The sequence below is a fragment of the Helianthus annuus genome, chromosome 10 (genome assembly GCF_002127325.2).
Source record: "Helianthus annuus cultivar XRQ/B chromosome 10, HanXRQr2.0-SUNRISE, whole genome shotgun sequence".
In the NCBI taxonomy this organism is placed as follows: Eukaryota; Viridiplantae; Streptophyta; class Magnoliopsida; order Asterales; family Asteraceae; genus Helianthus; species Helianthus annuus.
In genome coordinates, this window is record NC_035442.2 from 66,295,942 (window position 1) to 66,319,143 (window position 23,202).

At 39.2% G+C, this 23,202-nt stretch overlaps 3 protein-coding genes and 3 long non-coding RNA genes across 8 annotated transcripts in view; 2 read left to right on the top strand and 4 right to left on the bottom strand.

The window, feature by feature from the left end:
* Positions 1-20,538, top strand: part of LOC110884637 — a 43,421-nt gene extending 22,883 nt beyond the window's left edge. Inside the window, exons 3-6 of the mRNA XM_035978463.1 lie at positions 2,380-2,451; positions 2,585-2,886; positions 20,350-20,427; positions 20,504-20,538. Of these exons, the coding sequence (XP_035834356.1) occupies positions 2,380-2,451; positions 2,585-2,700 (188 nt within the window). The 3' untranslated portion in view covers positions 2,701-2,886; positions 20,350-20,427; positions 20,504-20,538. The remainder of the gene's footprint in view (positions 1-2,379; positions 2,452-2,584; positions 2,887-20,349; positions 20,428-20,503) is intronic.
* On the bottom strand, positions 3,652-18,381 carry LOC110884635. The gene is made up of 3 exons (XM_035978462.1): positions 17,915-18,381; positions 4,581-5,211; positions 3,652-4,494 (listed from the first exon to the last, which is right to left on the bottom strand). Exons 1-3 carry the CDS (start codon positions 18,372-18,374, stop codon positions 3,762-3,764), a joined length of 1,824 nt encoding a protein of 607 aa, XP_035834355.1. The 5' UTR covers positions 18,375-18,381; the 3' UTR covers positions 3,652-3,761.
* Positions 6,939-16,918, bottom strand: LOC110884636. The gene is made up of 2 exons (XM_022132361.2): positions 16,539-16,918; positions 6,939-7,334 (listed from the first exon to the last, which is right to left on the bottom strand). The coding sequence occupies exons 1-2, from the start codon at positions 16,636-16,638 to the stop codon at positions 6,955-6,957; spliced, it is 480 nt and encodes a 159-aa protein (XP_021988053.1). The 5' UTR covers positions 16,639-16,918; the 3' UTR covers positions 6,939-6,954.
* LOC118482795 lies at positions 8,478-11,103 on the bottom strand. 2 transcript variants are annotated; one of them, XR_004868833.1, is made up of 3 exons: positions 9,752-11,103; positions 9,361-9,664; positions 8,478-8,536 (listed from the first exon to the last, which is right to left on the bottom strand). It is a non-coding gene; the product is annotated as an uncharacterized LOC118482795 (long non-coding RNA). The 2 variants fall into 2 exon arrangements; XR_004868832.1 differs by having other exon boundaries at positions 8,489-8,547.
* Positions 13,928-16,293, bottom strand: LOC118482794. 2 transcript variants are annotated; one of them, XR_004868831.1, is made up of 3 exons: positions 15,202-16,292; positions 14,811-15,114; positions 13,928-13,986 (listed from the first exon to the last, which is right to left on the bottom strand). It is a non-coding gene; the product is annotated as an uncharacterized LOC118482794 (long non-coding RNA). The 2 variants fall into 2 exon arrangements; XR_004868830.1 differs by having other exon boundaries at positions 13,939-13,997; positions 15,202-16,293.
* LOC118482796 lies at positions 20,535-21,331 on the top strand. The gene is made up of 3 exons (XR_004868834.1): positions 20,535-20,596; positions 20,819-20,979; positions 21,063-21,331. It is a non-coding gene; the product is annotated as an uncharacterized LOC118482796 (long non-coding RNA).
* The last annotated feature ends 1,871 nt before the right edge of the window (positions 21,332-23,202 follow it).

The window sequence follows — 23,202 nt, forward strand, 5'->3', positions numbered from 1 at the left end:
TTGTTCTTGTTTTCTTTTTATATCGATATACATATAAAAAGAAAACAAGAACAACTGACTTGGTGGAGGCTCAAAACTCTATTAACCTGTAGAAGGCTAATGGTACTTTTGAGTCAAAGTATGTTGCTTGAAATAAACAGTTTCACACCAATTATATGAACAAAACACTGAAACTGAAACCTCTAAGGAATAATTTATAAATTTTTATCTAAACACTACTATAAGAACGACAATGAAAAATAAAGGGCAGAAACGACTAATCATCAACTTTACCAAAAATTATAAACATATTCTATGGTCCTGTTATTTTGATGTCACTTGTTTAGATTATAAAAAAAATCATGTCTTACCCTACAGACAAGTTAAATGATGATTTTACGGGACAACTAAAAGGTCAATAAAGGAGTAGAATTGATTTACCTTCAAAACGGCATCACCTTTAGCCGAGAGCTAAAGGTATGACCGAGGAGCGTCAAGCCTAAGGCAAATGTTTCCGATATCCATTTCAAGGTGTGAACGTCGTAATGCATGATGACAAGAGTCCAATTGAGAAGCGGATCATTCGACAATCTCATGTGAACACTTAGTGTTACAAGTCCGTCACATTCTCCCAAAATAAAATCATTGTAATGAAAGAATCCTTGTTGCAACAACGTGGGAAAGTAAATAAGAACACGTAACCACTAGGTGTTACCCGGAATAACGTGACCCTTAATAGCTGTTTAGAGTTCTAGGCCCCTCCCTGCAGCCTTAACTCCACAATTGCTAAATACTCCTGATTGTTGAAACAGAGATCTTTCATGACAAAAAACATTTCAGCATTCGGATCCGATGGGAGAGGCACATTGACGAAGGATTTATTTGGTACGAGAAGGTGAACGGGCTCCTTTTCTCGCATAGTGAGAAAGGCATGCATCGGCTCTAACCTAATCGGCATAATCATGCGCAAAGGATGAGCAATCTCTTGGGCCGTGAGAAGCGGGGTTTGAGTGGACAAAGTAGTGGAGGATATCTGAAAATCTTGAAAAGCGCGATGAGTGAAATGCTGCAGAGTGGTCACTCTTTGTTCACCTTCCGCGCGATGTAGATGAACATATGCAAATAAAGTGTGGAGCTCGTGCTCGATGAGTCTACAACCCAACTGAGCCAAGTCAAGATACCCCTGTTCAGGAAACGGAGACCAAATTGTTGTCGGTTTCATGGTCCACAGGTTGCACAGGAGGAAACTGTAGCTGATAAGACGGAATACTAGGATTGAACGCCAAACCCCAACAAAGAAAACAGACCATGGACTTAATTGTGCCCCAAATTTGGTAAGCGGGATGATAAATTGCATCCCATCGGCTTCCCGTGTTGCAAGAATTGATTTTTGACCGGGTAACTCCTCGCGGCGGTAACTGTAATCGTCATTAGATCTCGGGCCAGGAATGTAGGTAAAGTTCCACAGAGAGCTGGCTCCCGCTCCCCTGTGGTATACCCGTATGAACTCTTTGCCGAAAACAAAAGATCGAAACCGACCACATGTGCCTCGAATGCTTGTCAATTCCAGAAAATCCAATCGGGAAAAGATTAGGTAGAAAAAATCATCACCCAATTCAATTAATCAGTCGACTTGCTGCCTTCTTCGAAGACGATAAGCTGTTCAAAAAGAAAAAAAAAACGAAGAGATCGATCAGATCTATAGGGAAAAAGCGAAGTGGAAAAGGAGGGTTTTGATGAGTCTCGGCGTTTTTACCGATGGCATAGTTTATTCAATTTATTTATTATAGTTTATTCAATTTATTTATTATATATTATCACGGACTATGACGATTCAAACAAAATCAGATTTGTTCTATTGACTTCATTCAAACAACTGTTCATCATGATTCTATTATTTATTACAAGTCAAAACCCTTTCCATTTTTATTACCCCCTTCTAACAATCTCATCATCCTCAAAGACCGACTTCATTCAAACAAGTGTTCATCATGATTCCATTTCAAACAACTGTTCATCATGATTCTATTATTTATTACAAGTCAAAACCCTTTCCATTTTTATTACAAAACCCCTAATACTTTGACTTTTTCTATTACCATAAAACAAAAGCCCCTTCTTACAATCTCATCATCCTCAAAGACCGACTTTATTCAAACAAGTGTTAATCATGATTCCATTTCAAACAACTGTTCATCATGATTCTATTATTTATTACAAGTCAAAAACCCTTTCCATTTTTATGAAACTTAGGAGAGTTGCATGTACTTGAAGAACCATTGGGTTGTTATAAACAATTGTGAAAGTTGACAAAACATTCAAATTCAATATGATAGTGAGTATTAATTAATCAAGATGTTTATGCACTCTTATGTTGTTCATTAATACATACCGACGTAGGCTCCGATGTTCTCAATCGCACCTGTGATGATATTGTTGAGAATCCAAACGGCTCTGCTTCTGCAACTGCTGGTAACCACTTCTTTGGTAGGTTGGGTTGGTTTGTGTGTATATACATATATATATAAACATATTGTTATTATTAAGATATTTGAATTGTGTTGGTCGATTCATCTTTTATTTATGACTCTTCTTTTATTTATAGGCATGATCAAAGCTCAAGTGGGAGCCATTTTCAACTACTTTGTTATGTGTGCCTTGTTCTTGTCAATGCTGTCACTCAAACATTCCTTGACTTTTAAAATTGTTCCATTGGTTTAACTGAACGGGCCTGTCGGGTAGCAGATCCATTCATGATTAAAGTGGTTTTGTTTGAGCATTATTAAATCTGGATATCTGCAATCTTATCAGCTTGTTAATTAACACGTACCAACATAGGTAGAAAAGCTCAAGTGAAAGGGAAGCACCCTCGTGAGGAGGATCTTGGTACGTTTGATTGTGATGAAGGTAACGCTCGATCGTTTTGAGTTGTGAATTAAGATCTTTGCTTAAGTTTGCCGTTCGTTAAAAAGAAGCAAGTAATAATAGTGTTTCATAACGCCACTCAAATTAAGTAAGGCTGGGACTATCCGGACACCGCCTGCGCCTATTTTCACACTTTTTCAAACCTAGACGCCTCGTATAGCTCTATACGAGGCGTACATGCACTGAATTCGATGGGGTCTCAGAGGGTGTCAGGCACGTTGTTTAAGGAACCCTATACGCAGGGTATAGGGCTATACGAGGCGTCCATGTTTGGTTTTTTTTTTTGGCTGAAATGAGGGGTGTTTTGGTGGGTTTGGGTATGGTTTTTTGGATAGTTTTTGAAGATGTGTTTTTTTGTTGAAATTTTTTTTGGTTTTAAAAAAAGTTTTTTTTCTTTTTTACACTATAAAAAGTTTTTGTTTTTTAAAAATTAACTATTTGCCTTTAAAAATCGTTCTTTTTTGGTTTTTAAAAAAGTTTTGTTTTTTTTTTTTTTTTTTTTACACTATAAAAAGTTTAAAAAAGTTTTTGTTTTATATCAATTAAATCAACTATTTTAAAAATCGGCTCTTTAAATATATTATATTGATTAAATATTATATTGTTTTTAACATTTTACTTTTTTAAATATTATTCTTTGGATTAAAATTTTATTTCTTTCAAATATTGTATCCATATTATATTCAGGGGGTTATATTGTTTCCGTATTACCTAAATTTAAGACAACAATCATTAAGTAACCGAATAACTGAAAACAAACATAAATATGACATATATAAGATAACTGTTTACATCCATAACAAAAATATATAAGATAAGTTTGTACATCCATAATAACAATAAAAACAACAACGGGTCTATGCATCCAAATCCGAATCTGAATCCTGATGCTGCTGCTGCGGCTGGTGCTCCTGATGTGGTGCTCGAACCGGTGGAAGCGGTATCGGGGGTAATCCCTCTCTCTCTCGTCTATCCTGCTCCGCCCGTACCAGCCAACCTACCAAATCGTCGAGCCTGTCAAGCCTGGCTCGTACATCCGGATGTAGCGCAGCTCCTGGGGCACGACCTCGAATAACGTGACGTGGAAACTGAGGTGCCCCGGCAGGTGGCGGTGGCTGTGGCTCCGCTGCACCGTCTAGATCCTCCGGAGGGTCCTCCACGGGCACTACATCAGCAGGATCTGCAGGAGGATGAACGGGCTCGAAATGCTCTGGTAAGGCCTGCTCTGTCCATACGCCCCCTTCGCGGTTTTTAAACCGCGGGCCAATGGGGAACCTCCTGATAACCCTCATCCCCCATAGCGACTGCATACCCATCCGCGTCGGCATGATGGCCGGCGTCCGTAGATGTGGGTCCTGGTGTGGTACGAGGCCCAATGAACGGGCAATGACGGTCACGTACGCCCCGCCATACAAAAATCCGCGCTCCTGCCGGTGATGGCCGGAGGCGAAGTACTGGGCTAGACCGTGTGCTAGCGCGCACGGCCTCCTATACAACAAACAGTAAAGGAAAAAAAGATCTGTGGTCGTACACCACTCACGGCTGTAGCCGCGCGCTGAAATAGAAGTGGCGAGCAAATGGTGCAGATACCTGCAGATAGTGTTAGCGAAATACAAAAACAGAGATTAATAAACAGTGCATATAATCACAATAATTGCAATAATAAACGTACATACCTGTATAGTGGGTCCCTAACAAACGACACCCTCCCCTTCGACTTTTCGTGCTCCCAATGATCCGCCCCCGCAATCACCTGCCAAAACCCTACAAGAGTGGGTTTTTCAACCACCACTAGCCCCGCTGTGTAAATCTCAGTCTCGATCTCCTCCTGCATGTATAAACCACAATGCACCGCAAACTGTGCTAGCGTCATCGAACGCATAACGCCAGCAAGCCTGAAAGAAACCTCAGGCGGATGGGGAGCACCTGGGTACGGAAGCGGCACTGGCTCCCCAGGAGGGTGAAACGTGAATGACGAAAGGAACTCGACCAGCAGCTCCCTGTAGGTCGGCGTGTGCGCCAAATCAAAAAGACGATGCCACGGCGAATCGATAGGTATAAACCGACGCACTCTCGGCGTCTCAGCAATCTCCTCCATCGCATCCCAGTCGATCGATGCATGCGATCCAACGTGCATCCTCCTAAGCTTCTGGCAATGACGGGCGGCGTCAGTGCCGTCGGGAAACTCAAGATATGGATGCCCCTGCAGCGTATCCACAGGCGGTCGCTGTCTCCGTCGTGGACCCTGCTGAACCGGCTCTATGTGAATGTCATCGCCCGGTATCAGATCGTCCTCCATAATAAATACTGTATACGTATACAAACAATAATAAATAAAACAATAATAAATAAATAAATAAATAATAATAATAATAATAATAATATAATAATAATATAATAATAATATAATAATAATTAATAAATAATAAATAACAATAATAATAATGTTTTTAATAATAATAATTAATAAATAATAATAATAATAATAATAATAATAATAATAATAATAATATCTAATAACAATAATAATATTAATAATAATAATAATGTTTTAATAATAATAATTAATAAATAATAATAATAATAATAATATTTAATAACAATAATAATATTAATAATAATAATAATAATAATATAATAAGAATATAATAATAATTAATAAATAATAAATAAAAATAATAATAATGTTTTTAATAATAATAATTAATAAATAATAATAATAATAATATAATAATTAATAAATAATAACAATAATAATAATTAATAATAATAATAATAACAATAAACAATAATAACAATAATAATAAAAAAAAAATTCAGACCCTCGTATAGCCCTCGTATAGGGCTATACTCGGCGTCCTGTTCTACAAGTTCATCATCATCATCATACTAAAACCCCCAAAACCCAACAAAATTCAAATTCAGGGCAAACCTACGGTCTAAAGGCATAAACGAGACAAAAATACTTAACTAGGGGATGAAATACGTACCGGTAATGCTTCGATTCTTCAAAAATACGGTTGAAAATACGTCCGACGCGTATAGATCAAGCAGCAGCGTATGTGTGTGTTTTTTGTTTGGGTGTATGATCTGTGTCGTCTAGCCCCCCCCCCTGTGTTATACGAAGCCTAGACGCCTCGTATAGATCTATACGAAGCGTCTATTCTTTTTGTTAAATGACCATTTTGCCCCTGTTTAGCCCTCCGTATAGCCTTTTTTCAGGGGCAAAATGGTAATTAACCAAACCAAAAAGATATTTCTGGAATGGTTAATTACCATTTTGCCCCTGAAAAAAGGCTATACGGAGGGCTACACAGGGGCAAAATGGTCATTTAATAATACATTTTAATAATAAAAAAAGAAAAAGGTGATAAAGTAATCGCCTCATTTGTACTCCTCGTACAGACCTGTACGAATCGTACAGGCTTGAAATTACCTTTGAGCCCCTGCTAAAAGGCTATACTGGGGTCTAAACAGGGGTAAAATAGTAATTAACCAATAATATTTTCAAAATTCAAATTTAAAAGAAAAGAATTGTTACCGCTCAAATAGACGCCTCGTACAGGTCTATACGAAGCGTCCATTTTCAAAAAATTCAAATTTTGAAATTCAGATATTCAAAATTTGAATTTTCAAAAACCCGCTCTGATAGACGCTCAGTATAGCACTATACGAGGCGTCTGGTTTAAGTGAAATTACTTTTTAGCCCCTGAAATAAGCCTAGATTGGGGGCATATCAGGGGCTAAATGGTCTTTTGTGCAACTATATACGAGGGGTCTAGTTCTGTACGAGTCGTACAGTTGTATTTTTTGTAGAAAATTAAAAAAAAATAGTATTAATAACAAAAAAATACTATTAATTACAAAAAAATAGTATTAATTACAAAAAAACACTATTAATTACAAAAAAATAGTATTAATTACAAAAAAAATACTATTAATTACAATAAAATACTATTAATTAAAATAAAATACTATTAATTACAATAAAATACTATTAATTAAAATAAAATTCTATTAATTACAATAAAATACTATTAATTACAAAAATCATTCTTCCGTGTAACTATCTATGTAATTAAGACTGGGGTTTGATCTTGGCCGAGGATTCATTATCGATGTATACCATTCTAGACGTGGCAAGTACATATCTTCCCATTGTTCTGTATGGGGTCTTCGGTGGGTCAACCATAGCCCGTGTGCTGGTGGCATAGGATAATCCCCTTCCAGCTTAACATGTATGAAGTGGTTCTCGTTAACATGTGTAAGCGTTATGAATAATGGTTGTTGATTAGCCGGAGGACTTAGTATTGGGAAGTAAGTGGAACTCGCACCCATGGTTGTCGTTAACAGGTGCACCCCGATACCGTACGTTTGTGCAATAAGAAGTCCTGCAAAGGGGAAGTCCATCCAGTGATTCTCCCCACAACCTGTCACACCCCGAAATTATCAGAGCATTGGCGTGACTGGACTGGTATCTTCATTGCACAGCGGAAGCAAACAATCTAAGTCTTTTAGAAGTTGAACGCCCACTAAGTACTCGACTCTTCATGGTCCTCCTATTCCAACCGTGCCTTGTCTTAAAATGCAACCTGAGAAAGAAACATGCGAAAAAGTCAACATAAAGTTGAGCGAGTTCATAGTTTGTTTGTAAAAGATTTGAAATAAATCTTTTTGAAGTAACCGGTTTTTGAAGTATTGTTGAGAAAACGAATTTTAAAAAAATCATTTTCTTGTACACATCACGCATTCTTACTTATGTATAATTCACATTTCTCTTGAGTACCCCACGTACTCAAGTTAGTTCCCGTTTTCTTGAGTACCCCACGTACTCAAGTTTAATTCAAGTTTTCCAGAGTACCCCACGTACTTCAAGTATTAATCAAGTTTTAGTATGGTATGAATTTTATGTAATTAAAGTATTCCTGTAAATATCAGGATTGTTAATGGGTTGCAAAGCCATTAACATGTGACACGACATAGGAAGTCACCAAACCTTAGGCATTTAATTGGTATATTCTGAGACACAAAAGCACTACTCGATACTCGCCCTCATCGAGAGTGTGGCTGCCCGGCACCCGTTAGATCTAACCTTTTGTTCTGCGGTCTAGGTATATTGTTGATTAATGGTGCTTCTGTACCCTATTCGTGACACGATTCCTCGCATCATTTTTTCATAGCGCATCCTACTTGGTACTCGTTTCTCACCAAGCGCGCTTCCCGTATTCTTATATCACATCACACTTGGTACTCGTTTCTCACCAAGTGTATTTCTTGTATTCTTATATCGCTACACACTTGGTACTCGTTCTCACCAAGTGTGCTTTTTATATTTTCATACCATAACTCATGTATTTGTAAACTCTTGTATTTGTATTTTAAAAAAAATACGCTTGTCTGGAAAACCGGTATAAATCATAAGCATTTCATAAACCATTTGTGTTCTTTGTAACATGGTTTAAATATATAATTCTTGTATGCTTTGCAAAAAGTGCATGCCTTTCCACCCCGAAAACATTTATAAAAGTGTAAAAATGTGGGGTTATGAACTCACCTGAATATTCCTGTGCAAAGCTAGCTAATTTACGACTTCTTGATGTCGTTTCCAAGGCGGGACTTGCTAGCGTGCATTCTACAATATTCCTAACATGGAATATCTAATAAGTTTCTAAGCAAAAATGGTAACTACGTGTTACCGAGCTCTACCGAATCGTTAACTGAACGATTTGACGTAAATTGTCAACTTAAAATAAGCGAAGAAGTTATACTGGTTAGCTCGTTTTAAGAAGTTGTATGTTGATATAAAGGAATATTCGTATGAAAGTAATATATAATAAACTCGTATTATATATTGCGTCTTGTGTATATTTGCCAAAATATACGTATATGCCGTTTCGGCGTTTGAAATAAATATAAAAGTTATATTTATAAAATTTCATCGAGTCGTTGTATGCTTAAAATAAATATATACTATATTTATTTATTTTTATGAAAGCGAATCCGTGTTGTTCGATATCCGAAATAAATATATATAACACTATATTTATTTAATAAAGGATGTGTTTTGGTTGCTGTCGAAAACAAATACATAACTATATTTATTTTTATAAAAGGATTCGTCGAATTTCCGAAGTTCAAAACAACTATGTTTGTTGTTGTAAATAGTTTCCGAATCGTTGTTTTTTTTTGTTATATAATAAAACGCGTTATTTTTACGGATTTTCTCGAAAAACAGGCAGAGTTTCCTCTGTTTTTGGACGCCCCGACAACACAAGTTGTCTTTATATTTTCAAAATCAAATCAATACTCAACAATAATTACGTATCATCAATTTATAAAAACGAAATAATAAATCAAAGTACTCTTTAACTATTACTTTCGTTATTTTGTTTGGTTCGAGCTCGTTATCACGTAAGTATAAATCACGAAAATACTAAACGTGTCATTAGTTTTTACCAAGTCTTCATGTCGAAACGCGGACTAAGTTGACCCGGGTTGACTCGCTGAGTTGACTGAGTCAACCGGGTTTGACCCGAGTTGACCGAGTCAAAACTGAAGCTGACCGAGCCGCTTGACTGAACTGACCGAGTTGACTCGTAAGCTGAGTTGACCCGTACCGAGTGGACCCGTAAGCTGAGTTGAACCGAGCCGGACTAAGTCGTGCTGAGTGGGGCCGAGTTGGACTGAGTCGAGACCCGAACTCTCAGATGCGGACCCGGAGCTGAACTTAACCTGAACCCGAACCGAACACACCTTACATCTGACCCGTATTGAACGGTTAATTCTTAACCAAAAAGAATACATGTAATTAAAATGTTTTGAAATCTGAAATTTATATAGCATTTACCTTAAGAAAAGAACTACAATATAAGCCTCCTGAGCAAATTACTAACATCAACAATCAGCTGAAGTTCAAAATCCACCAAATCTGAACTCAAATCTGAGATGAAAATAACCCGAACCAAGCTTGACCCGAACATGAATCCGGTTCCTAAACATATAATCTGACCCGAGCCTTACGGGAGACCCGAACCGCGGTTGTGACTCGAACCGCTCTCCACCCGAACCCGAAGCTTCCAAGAACTGAACCGGAACTAGTTTGCCCACCGAACACCGAAAATTTGTCGAAGCATACGCACCACCGCTGCTGTTCGACTCCACCGCCGCGAAACTGAACCGCCCAAAGTGAATCTGAACCCTCGAATCTGACCGGAGTTTGAAACCCGTCGGAAAATCATGCCGACCATCAGACACATGAACCGACCGGATAATTGATCGGACCACTGGATAATCGATCGGACCGCCGGTTTTTCTCTCTCTCTTTCAGTCTCTCTCTCTTTCAGTCTCTCTCTCTCTCTCTCGGACTCTGTCTCCGCCGTCGCACCACCACCGGACTGTGGTGGTGGTGGTGGTCGTTCTTGTTGCTCGAAAGAGGGGGGGTATTCAGGGGTGTATGGGTGTTACCGGAGGAGGAAGTCGCTGGCATCGGTGCTGATGTTGGCTCCAGTCGGCTTGACCAACCGATCGAGAGCAGGAGAATGTTGTGGTTGGTCTGGGTGTTGTTCTTTTCACATATCCGAAAGAGAGGGAGAGAAGGGAGATCAACTTTAGGTGTGTGTATTTGTTTTTGGTCTGCCCAATTGAAGAGGGGTATGGGCCTTTTTATACACGTGAATGTGGGTTTTGTTTAGAGGTTAATGTCATTATCTTTCAACAAATTATTATCCATAAGAATTTATGTTCCCATTTTTGAGACCAAATCTCTAGTGTATATTTTGTAGCGATTTAGTGTAGATCTTATAAGATCTTGTAAAGGATGTTATGCAGGTTTAGATTTGTGGGTGTTGGGCTTCGGCCCAGGGCCCACAAGCCCATCTCATGTGTAGGTGGCCCGTAATTTCTATGAGACCCGATATCGCGACCCAAACTCCCTGAGCATAAAATATTCGTGTAACGTCCATATTTGTCGGCGTCGTCATTATTTCGTACGGTATCAGTCCGTTGTCATTTCATGTTCCGCAGATTCCACACGAGTTTTCATACGCGTACTGTAGAGTCGGATAAGCATTCCTAGGCACTCCAAAGGCCTAATTAAGTTGATTTATGCTGTAATCACTATTTATTATTGCGTTAATCTCCTGTTAATCGCATAATTAAGAGCCGTAAATTACCGGTTGTCACAGTCTCCCCCTGTTAAGAAAATTTCGTCCTCGAAATTTAGACTACGTTAACTCCCTAGAGTTACGTTATGCGTAGAAAATACGAATAGTACCAAAGTGAACAATCATGAAATCGAATCAAGACTTATTCGAATGATGTGAATTCAAGGACGTATCACAAGACGCAAATGAATTCTAGAAATGCTTGCATCCAATAAATGAATTTAGATTTCAACAAGCTCAAATGTACTAGTTTGCATGAAACGCTCGATCATGATCAGCCCAAGCTGCAAGTTCTACCGACGCCACAAGGTGTCGTAGTGAATGAAACAATTCAAATATAGCGGTGATCGAACAAGTATCACCTGTGTTTTGCATAAAACGTTTAATCATGATTAGCCCAAGCTACAAGTCTGTATTGACACCACAAGGTGTCGAAATCAACAAACGACTTAATGGAGTCGTAGATCAAACAAATGTACTACGACTCGGAACAATGAAACGATTGTTAAAACGAATTCGAATACGATGTTTTCAATACATCATATGGTGTCTTGAATTGAATATGTGAAATGAAGAAGTTCAAACAATTGAATTTGACTTCGGCGCAAGCCGACAATAATTGCATGTATCGACAAGAAAACTTTCGGCATGGTCACAACGAAAACCATGTATGTAACTTGAAAAGAAAAGAAATTTCAAGAGAACGTGTTGACTTGATTACAAAGGAAGCCAACAATTTCAATAATGCGGGTCATTCGAATCACAAATCAACAATAAGATTTAGCGAAACAATATTTGAACTTCAATGAAACGCTTTATTCGAAACGAAACCACATGCGTAACAAACGATGCATGCGTAACATATGAATTTTCAAGAAATGAAGCAAATGAATATTCGCTATACTGAAAGAAATGATCGTGACACAATAACCATCAAGAGGAGTAGAGATACGAAAATCTACTCAGTAAGTGTGAAAGTCGAAATTTCAATAAAAGAAATTTAAGGACTTTACCTGGGGTTGCATGTGACGACCAGTTGTTAGGTGACATTAACATGGAATGTCAAACATAGCGTACTTGTCATTATTCAGATAGGGGGGATACGGTGACTTGCGTCTTTTCCTTAGCATGGCTCGTGTCGTTTGCAGGACCGCGTGCCAAATCGCCGCTTCCTGATCGATAGTTTTCGTGCTGACAGGATCTAGCGTCGTTGCTGAATTGCGCCATCGTGTCCTTTCTAAGGCATCGCCTTGATAGTCGTATGTGACATACTTCAACCTCCGTTGATCGAGTTTTCGTGTACTTTTGCACGCTCGTGCTTCGTTTTGCGTAGGTTACCTGCTCGGCTAAATAGCATAGATGACATAAAAATGACGTTTGTCCGAGTTAATAAACGTGGTACCTACGTGGTGACCTTTAATGAACTTCTACATGAGTTTCCGAAGGTCTTAAATGCATGTTTCCTAAATTCTCAGAGTTTTGTGTACTGTATGCGACTGTTTTGTGTACCGTGTGTAAAACACCACTTTAGCGTATGTTTGAAAACAAAAATCTTGACTGTTTGTTTTTCGGCAACGGTTGGAGACCATATTCGAGTACTAGGCGTTCTTTATGTGTCCAGGTTTTAATATTCTAAGTTCCCAGAGGAAAATGAGGTTAGAGCCTAGGTATCTTCTCAGAAAACCCTATTCGCTGTAACCTATAGCTCTGATACCAATCTGTCACACCCCGAAATTATCAGAGCATTGGCGTGACTGGACTGGTATCTTCATTGCACAGCGGAAGCAAACAATCTAAGTCTTTTAGAAGTTGAACGCCCACTAAGTACTCGACTCTTCATGGTCCTCCTATTCCAACCGTGCCTTGTCTTAAAATGCAACCTGAGAAAGAAACATGCGAAAAAGTCAACATAAAGTTGAGCGAGTTCATAGTTTGTTTGTAAAAGATTTGAAATAAATCTTTTTGAAGTAACCGGTTTTTGAAGTATTGTTGAGAAAACGAATTTTAAAAAAATCATTTTCTTGTACACATCACGCATTCTTACTTATGTATAATTCACATTTCTCTTGAGTACCCCACGTACTCAAGTTAGTTCCCGTTTTCTTGAGTACCCAACGTACTCAAGTTTAATTCAAGTTTTCCAGAGTACCCCACGTACTTCAAGTATTAATCAAGTTTTAGTATGGTATGAATTTTATGTAATTAAAGTATTCCTGTAAATATCAGGATTGTTAATGGGTTGCAAAGCCATTAACATGTGACACGACATAGGAAGTCACCAAACCTTAGGCATTTAATTGGTATATTCTGAGACACAAAAGCACTACTCGATACTCGCCCTCATCGAGAGTGTGGCTGCCCGGCACCCGTTAGATCTAACCTTTTGTTCTGCGGTCTAGGTATATTGTTGATTAATGGTGCTTCTGTACCCTATTCGTGACACGATTCCTCGCATCATTTTTTCATAGCGCATCCTACTTGGTACTCGTTTCTCACCAAGCGCGCTTCCCGTATTCTTATATCACATCACACTTGGTACTCGTTTCTCACCAAGTGTATTTCTTGTATTCTTATATCGCTACACACTTGGTACTCGTTCTCACCAAGTGTGCTTTTTATATTTTCATACCATAACTCATGTATTTGTAAACTCTTGTATTTGTATTTTAAAAAAAATACGCTTGTCTGGAAAACCGGTATAAATCATAAGCATTTCATAAACCATTTGTGTTCTTTGTAACATGGTTTAAATATATAATTCTTGTATGCTTTGCAAAAAGTGCATGCCTTTCCACCCCGAAAACATTTATAAAAGTGTAAAAATGTGGGGTTATGAACTCACCTGAATATTCCTGTGCAAAGCTAGCTAATTTACGACTTCTTGATGTCGTTTCCAAGGCGGGACTTGCTAGCGTGCATTCTACAATATTCCTAACATGGAATATCTAATAAGTTTCTAAGCAAAAATGGTAACTACGTGTTACCGAGCTCTACCGAATCGTTAACTGAACGATTTGACGTAAATTGTCAACTTAAAATAAGCGAAGAAGTTATACTGGTTAGCTCGTTTTAAGAAGTTGTATGTTGATATAAAGGAATATTCGTATGAAAGTAATATATAATAAACTCGTATTATATATTGCGTCTTGTGTATATTTGCCAAAATATACGTATATGCCGTTTCGGCGTTTGAAATAAATATAAAAGTTATATTTATAAAATTTCATCGAGTCGTTGTATGCTTAAAATAAATATATACTATATTTATTTATTTTTATGAAAGCGATACCGTGTTGTTCGATATCCGAAATAAATATATATAACACTATATTTATTTAATAAAGGATGTGTTTTGGTTGCTGTCGAAAACAAATACATAACTATATTTATTTTTATAAAAGGATTCGTCGAATTTCCGAAGTTCAAAACAACTATGTTTGTTGTTGTAAATAGTTTCCGAATCGTTGTTTTTTTTTGTTATATAATAAAACGCGTTATTTTTACGGATTTTCTCGAAAAACAGGCAGAGTTTCCTCTGTTTTTGGACGCCCCGACAACACAAGTTGTCTTTATATTTTCAAAATCAAATCAATACTCAACAATAATTACGTATCATCAATTTATAAAAACGAAATAATAAATCAAAGTACTCTTTAACTATTACTTTCGTTATTTTGTTTGGTTCGAGCTCGTTATCACGTAAGTATAAATCACGAAAATACTAAACGTGTCATTAGTTTTTACCAAGTCTTCATGTCGAAACGCGGACTAAGTTGACCCGGGTTGACTCGCTGAGTTGACTGAGTCAACCGGGTTTGACCCGAGTTGACCGAGTCAAAACTGAAGCTGACCGAGCCGCTTGACTGAACTGACCGAGTTGACTCGTAAGCTGAGTTGACCCGTACCGAGTGGACCCGTAAGCTGAGTTGAACCGAGCCGGACTAAGTCGTGCTGAGTGGGGCCGAGTTGGACTGAGTCGAGACCCGAACTCTCAGATGCGGACCCGGAGCTGAACTTAACCTGAACCCGAACCGAACACACCTTACATCTGACCCGTATTGAACGGTTAATTCTTAACCAAAAAGAATACATGTAATTAAAATGTTTTGAAATCTGAAATTTATATAGCATTTACCTTAAGAAAAGAACTACAATATAAGCCTCCTGAGCAAATTACTAACATCAACAATCAGCTGAAGTTCAAAATCCACCAAATCTGAACTCAAATCTGAGATGAAAATAACCCGAACCAAGCTTGACCCGAACATGAATCCGATTCCTAAACATATAATCTGACCCGAGCCTTACGGGAGACCCGAACCGCGGTTGTGACTCGAACCGCTCTCCACCCGAACCCGAAGCTTCCAAGAACTGAACCGGAACTAGTTTGCCCACCGAACACCGAAAATTTGTCGAAGCATACGCACCACCGCTGCTGTTCGACTCCACCGCCGCGAAACTGAACCGCCCGAAGTGAATCTGAACCCTCGAATCTGACCGGAGTTTGAAACCCGTCGGAAAATCATGCCGACCATCAGACACATGAACCGACCGGATAATTGATCGGACCACTGGATAATCGATCGGACCGCCGGTTTTTCTCTCTCTCTTTCAGTCTCTCTCTCTTTCAGTCTCTCTCTCTCTCTCGGACTCTGTCTCCGCCGTCGCACCACCACCGGACTGTGGTGGTGGTGGTGGTCGTTCTTGTTGCTCGAAAGAGGGGGGGTATTCAGGGGTGTATGGGTGTTACCGGAGGAGGAAGTCGCTGGCATCGGTGCTGATGTTGGCTCCAGTCGGCTTGACCAACCGATCGAGAGCAGGGGAATGTTGTGGTTGGTCTGGGTGTTGTTCTTTTCACATATCCGAAAGAGAGGGAGAGAAGGGAGATCAACTTTAGGTGTGTGTATTTGTTTTTGGTCTGCCCAATTGAAGAGGGGTATGGGCCTTTTTATACACGTGAATGTGGGTTTTGTTTAGAGGTTAATGTCATTATCTTTCAACAAATTATTATCCATAAGAATTTATGTTCCCATTTTTGAGACCAAATCTCTAGTGTATATTTTGTAGCGATTTAGTGTAGATCTTATAAGATCTTGTAAAGGATGTTATGCAGGTTTAGATTTGTGGGTGTTGGGCTTCGGCCCAGGGCCCACAAGCCCATCTCATGTGTAGGTGGCCCGTAATTTCTATGAGACCCGATATCGCGACCCAAACTCCCTGAGCATAAAATATTCGTGTAACGTCCATATTTGTCAGCGTCGTCATTATTTCGTACGGTATCAGTCCGTTGTCATTTCATGTTCCGCAGATTCCACACGAGTTTTCATACGCGTACTGTAGAGTCGGATAAGCATTCCTAGGCACTCCAAAGGCCTAATTAAGTTGATTTATGCTGTAATCACTATTTATTATTGCGTTAATCTCCTGTTAATCGCATAATTAAGAGCCGTAAATTACCGGTTGTCACACAACCGGCCACTGAATCCCAAATTAGGCCCTGACGATGCGTGTGAAAATAACCATCAGCCCATGCTTCAAATATTGGGAACCAGATCGATTCGTTCTGATCCATTTCTTGGACAAGGTCCCTCCTAATAAGCCCCCATGAACTCTAATCCATCCCTAAGCCCACAGCCACAGACCGAAACCCACAATGACCGTCCGGCATCACATCTCGTATGCACGAGACGTACGGATGGAACACTGGCGGAATGTCAGACTTAAACCGTTCGATGATTCCCACGTACTCGTCCCCAATGATTAAAGGAAAACCGTGATCATCTCGTGTCTCTTTCTTCTTAGAACTCTTTGAACGGCTTAGGGTCGCTTTGGGTTTTTGGGACCTTATAACCGACTGTCGTGAGGCCTGAGACGGAACGTACGAGCTGTGGCGAGGTTTATCGTACTTACTTTGTCGTGAACCTTCAAAGCACGTGTTTGCATCACCGAAGGAGCTTCTCCTCAATTCTTCATCTATACGAGAGGCCTCGTCCAACCTTTCTTGTACCTGCTTTGTTGTTGGTCGGCCACGAGTATTTTGTTGGACAACCGGTGGTTTCTTGGTAGATTTCGTTGGAGTCAACACCGCTTTAATCTTTGAAAGCAGGCTTTTTTGCTGAGCTGGGGGGTGCGACTGTAATTGTTGTCTAACAACATCTAGCTCTTCGACCACGTCAAGTGAGTCGTCTATCAATTTACAACTTTGGAAGTTAAGTTTCCGCTAGAAGACGTCTATGTCTTCGAGTTGAATCGGACGCTCTTCACGGTTAAAAACAATATTGTTTAAGTAAAATGAAAAAAGGAAATATATCACACAAGTGTTGTACGTTCAACAATTATTACCTTCACGCATGTACTTTTCTATCCTACAAGCACAGGGCAACCCACAGCTGTGCCACATTTGGCAACCACATGATGAATTAAAGCGCTCCAATACATCTAGCCTCCTAATTGCCTCTCCATGCAACAAGTCAAGGGCTTTGTGGGATACTTTTCCAAGTAGGTGTTGAAACATCGGGCGTTTGTGGTGTTTCATTGTTTTTTCGATGCTTTCTCGAAAAGTCTTCCTTATTTCACCGAACTGTGTCTCAACTATATCCCGGACACAACCAACTATACGGTCCAGCGAGCTCCTATCTTCGACGTATCTCTTTAAGTTGGCATGTTGGCTCTCAACTCTGTTTGTAGTACGATTACCAAAGTTGCGCCTCTTATCAGTCCACGCAAAGACAAACATCTCCTTATAGTCTTTTAGCCAGTTATCGTACACGTATTTGAAGACTCCTAAAAAGTAAAAATAATTTAATAAAATTTGCATAGGTGAGTCGTATGTTATTAGAAAAACTTACTAGAACGTTTGCACTCCACAAGTCGCTTTCGCATGTTGCGCAAGTGGTAGTCGTAGATGGGTATGGATGGAGACTCAATCAATGTCCCCCAGAATGACATAAATTTCTTCCAGTCGTCGTCTGTGAAGGCACCCTTGCAGTGCTTCATAACATTCTGTTGTATGTGCCACCTGCAAAGAAGCCTGGAGGCGTCTGGAAATACTTTAGCACACGCGCCCATAAGGGCTAGGTCTCTATCCGTTAAAATCACACGTGGCTCCATACATTCATCCAACAATGCCTTAACCCTCTCAAGCACCCACACAAAGTTATCACCCCGTTCTTTACTAACAACGGCATGCGCGATAATAAACGATTTGTTGGTAGGCGTCATACCAACAATCTGGATAAAGGGCATATTGTATATGTTTGTCTTGTACGTTGCATCGATCATCATGACGTGGGGGAATGCACGCCACATGACTCTCGAGTCCTGATGAAGAAAGAAGATCTCTGTTACGATCTCTGTTCCGGGTTCTTCCCGTGTCTCGTAAATAAAGTCGTTGTTCATCAGCACATTTTCTAGTGACTGCATGGGAGTCAATCCTTGTCTTTGTTCGGCTCTAATCTTCGCTACAACGTTTTGAACGTCTTTCTGAACATGAAACCTGTCGGGGTCCTGCTTCCTTATCGTTTGAAATATTTTGCGCGGCTCCATGTTTTGAGCTGTCAGCTGCTCGATCAGTTTCATTTCGCTTGGAGTAAACCTTCGCACAAACGCGTGGGCCGACAGGTCCTCACAAAGTTCGTGGTTATGTTCAATTGTTCCGTCTTTTATCTCCCAGGTTTCATACGGGTGGTTTCGAACAGCTAGCAGGTAAAACGGGCAACCGGTTTTTTTGCTTCCAGCTTTTCTAAGTGTTGCTGTACTCTGGTGCTCACCACCACGATCACATTCAAGCCATACCCTCCCGGTTCTTCCCCCGATTTTCTTTGATCGACGGGTGACAATAACGAAACCATCCGCATTTGCTATTTCTTGTATCCGTTTCTTTAGTTCATCTAAGGAGTTGAAAACCTGTAACATCGACAATATTAATAATAATAATAATAATAATAATAATAATATAATAATAATAATATAATAATAATATAATAATAATATAATAATAATAATAATAATAATAATAATAATAAAAATATTAATAATAAAATAGTAATTTATACCGTCTTTTTTAAGTACAGACTGTCCAGAATCGGAGGTGCTTCACCACCATATCTACCATATCCACCATAACCACCATATCCTCCAACGTCCGAATTGTTTTGATGAACATAAGGAGTGCCCGGGGAAATGAATTGCTGATGATCACCGTCTCCTCCGTATCCACCGTATCCCCCGTATCCACCGTATCCACTGTCTCCTCCGTATCCACTGTCTCCTCCGTATCCACCGTCTCCTCCGTATCCACGGTGTCCTCCGTATCCACCGTCTCCTCCGTATCCACCGTCTCCTCCGTATCCACCGTCTCCTCCGTATCCACCGTCTCCTCCGTATCCACCGTCTCCTCCGTATCCACCGTCTCCTCCGTATCCACCGTCTCCTCCGTATCCACCGTCTCCTCCGTATCCACCGTCTCCTCCGTATCCACCGTCTCCTCCGTATCCACTAGCATGGTATGAGTCATCTACAGGGGCTGTTTCATCAACAGGAGGATGCTTGTTCAAATCTAGAAACGGGCTGTTTTGTTTTCCTTGTATACTAGACACAACCTCCTCTTGCTCATTAGAATCGGGAACGCCAGACTCCTCCAAAATAGACAACCGTATCATCATTAGTAAATAATAAACTAAAACAACAAGCAATTAAAACATTTACGCTAATAACTGTTACCGGAACGCCTTCGTGCCCCCACTTTTCGCTAGAATACTGCCCGAAGATATAGTTGCCGTCCCAATATGATGACATTTCAACACTCCGGGATGATAATAACGCAAAGACAAATAAAAGAAGAAACAGAATGTGAGTGTTTGTTTGTTGAATGCTCGGATGTGGACCAAGAACGCACTGTAGGTTGCAATTTATGTGAGTTAAAGACGCCTCGTATAGGTCTTTACTCCCCGTATGCCTTTAAGTCATGTCGAACATAGTCTCATCATAGTCAAATCGGTCAGTCCAAGACGCCTCGTATAGACCTATACGAGGCGTCTAAGTACCTTCGTATTGACCCTTCGTACAGGGCTAGACTCCCCGTATAAGTTGACTGATGTGACGTTGTACGAGGTGCAGAAGCTGTCGGGAAAAGCAAACCTATACGCCTCGTATAGGTCTATACGAGGCGTCTAGAAGGGTGTGGATTTAGGGGATAAGGTGTCTGAATATGTACACCCTTAAGTAATTTTGTTTGACCATTAATCAAGATATCTTATCAGCTTTTTAATTAATGCATACACAGGTAGAAAGGCTCAAGTGAAACGAAAGCGCCCTTGTGAGGATCTTGGTGAGAGTTCATCAGCAACTGCGGCTGCATCTGGTAAGCACTCGTTTGGTTGGGTCGTTTTGGTCAACTGTTATTTTGTGCAATGCTACAGTTTATTTTTATTTAATAGGTACCGAAGCTCAAGTGACAGAAGAAGAAGAAGAAGAAGAAGAAGAACCCTTTACCAAGAACCGACATCCGTATGATGTATATCCGTATCTTGGTACAGTTAACACTCTGAGTTCTAAAACTAATTAAGATATTCACCTCTTCACTTAAAAGTAAATAAATGTGATATTTGTCACTAGTTGATACTATAGTGTAATTTAATAAGTAGGAAAAAAGTATCGATTTTATAATGAAGTTTACGTTATAAAAGATATCCTATTTATGAGATGTATCAGTTTTCCTTGCTAATTATGATGTTTTGTTATCCGAATCTCAGATATTGTGTACCAATACGAGGGAACTCCTTAGTGCAAAAATTCTTTTTCCCTCCCTCCCGCCTAAATTACGTACGGCTTGTTAAAAGAAGAGGACCTATAACTCCCGAGGAAGCTGCTATAAAGGAGCCATACTATCATCACCTTGTTGCTTCTGGCTGGGGTAAACTTTTTCCCCCCTCAAGATGTCATTGGGTCTTATGGTGGTTATTACAAGTAACTAACTAAGTTAATGTTGGTTGTTAGGTCACAAAGTTAAACCAATGGGAAAACAATAGTTGGCCAAGCTTAGTTGAAACTCTGCAGCAGCAGCAGCAGATTCTTAAATCCACTCAAGATCCTTTTGGGCTGTAAGTAAGTAAACCTTATCTAAAATGTTTTGGTGTATTGTCACTTTGACCTATGGTATGGGGCAAAATTACTAGGTTTGAAGGTTGCAAGTCAGTAAACCGTATTTACATCTTAAATGTTTTGGTGTGTTTAGCACTTTTCTCTATGGTATGGACAATATTACTAGGTTTGTTTGATGTTTTCATATTCCGTCATGCTTGTTAACGTTGGTGCCATTTTCAACTTGCTAATCCACTGCACACTTTTAACTAATTCATAAAGTTCTCTTATTAATTCACAGTCCAAATCCAGTGGGTTTTACAACTTATTAGTTATCTGAAATGTTTTGTACAAATCCAATCTCTACTATCTTTGTATGCTTTGAGCCTTACCAGACGACTACTTTTGTGGTGGGTTTTTTTTTTTTATCCTTTGATGCTTTCGGGTACAACCTCCTATTTGTCTTCTTGGGTTTGTGGAATGACATCCAGTTCGACTACTACGGAATAATGCTGATAAATAATAGTTATAATGAAATTTGATATGAATTACTAAAAGTTTGATATGACAATATACATGCATTACGAAATGATAAATAATACTGATGCAAGGTTATCTAAAAGTTTGATATGAATTACTTTCCACCACGCCAACTCCTTTCTTTATGTTAGGATCGGTCTTGCAGGGATTTGAACCCACGTCTACCGGTTAAAGCACCTCTATGTCCCACATATGTACGATGACCCATGAAAAACATAAAGAATTGTGATAGAATCAAGTTAACCAACCATAAGCCATAAACTTGTGAAATCACGAGAGTACATACCTACAAAGCGCGGGTCATGTGACCATTGTAAGAAGGCAGAAAAACATCAGCATTTAACGTAAACAATATATGTTTCAATATGGACTGAGTTCACCATCTCAAGCCAACATACAACATTATCAAACTAAGTCTTCAATGGCAAACAGAACATGTAATGAGCTTTACACAAATTGTCATTGTATTAATGGACTTTCAAACCCAAACACTTTATACGAGCGAACAAACATAGAACCATGCCAAAACTTTGTAAAACAACAGAAATTGTCTCTTACTTTACAAGTTAATAATAGCAAATTATAAATTAATTGTTTAATGCCTATTCAACAACACATGCGTAAACCATTTTATATAATGTGCTAAGCGGGTTGAATAGTTATAATGAAGTTATTAACATATCAAATGGCATGTAATCAAAGTACACAAACAACTCAAATTCTCATAAAAAATGTTATAAGTTGCAATTAGGTAGGGTGATGTGAAATAAAGCCTCTAGCTAGTTAAAACGATAAGTTTGCGCCACGTAGACGGTGCGAGCTATAAATAGCTTCACCCTTAACACCCATGGTGTGGAATAAAGCCTCTTAATCATTTCTCAATTTATTATTAATTTATTCCTCTACTTAAACATTATAAACTTAAATAAAAATTACATATCTAAAAAAAATAAAATACATAATTCAAAATAAAAATTATGTTACTAGAAAAAGAGTACATAATTAAAATAGAAACGGCTTAAAATAAAAACTTTTAAAAATAATCATTAGTGTAGAAATGGTTACCCAATCAACTTCAACAAACAATCAAACCCCTAAATTTAATCCACGTGGCCGGTCTTATTTGTCACTCACTCTCTCTATATCTGATTTGGGTTTTTGATTATAAAGGATCTGACTGAGTGATGAAACAGTAGTTAACACTAGGCTAGTCAGCTAGGTCGTCTTGTGTCTAAGGGTTCAATCTCTCTCTCCACTCGCCGTATGCTGGGTTCCTGCAAAACAGAACACCGGTGACTCGACACAAGGAGGGGAATAGGGGGTTTCTCCTTGTGACCACCATCCGGCGTGAGAATAATTACTGTTATGAGGAGAATAGTGTGTGTTGTAGGTGAAATAGAGAGAGAGTAGAATGTTAAACCTGAGGGAGGAGTCTCCTATTTATAGCCGAAGGATGAAGGAGGGAAGGAGGGCCTTGCCAGCTACCGCTGAATGCCAACTACCGCTGAATGCCCCG

Bases quoted from the DNA above. Each gene is read 5' to 3' on its own strand.
- LOC110884636 (XM_022132361.2), bottom strand. From the start codon at position 16,638: ATGGATCAGAACGAATCGATCTGGTTCCCAATATTTGAAGCATGGGCT. The intron at 7,335-16,538 runs GTTGTGTGACAA...GGGGTGTGACAG, and splicing joins AATTTGGGATTCAGTGGCCG to GTTGTGGGGAGAATCACTGG.
- LOC110884635 (XM_035978462.1), bottom strand. From the start codon at position 18,374: ATGTGGCGTGCATTCCCCCACGTCATGATGATCGATGCAACGTACAAG. The intron at 5,212-17,914 runs GTAAGTTTTTCT...ATACGTATACAG, and splicing joins TGTGGAGTGCAAACGTTCTA to TATTTATTATGGAGGACGAT. The intron at 4,495-4,580 runs GTATGTACGTTT...CACTATCTGCAG, and splicing joins GTTAGGGACCCACTATACAG to GTATCTGCACCATTTGCTCG.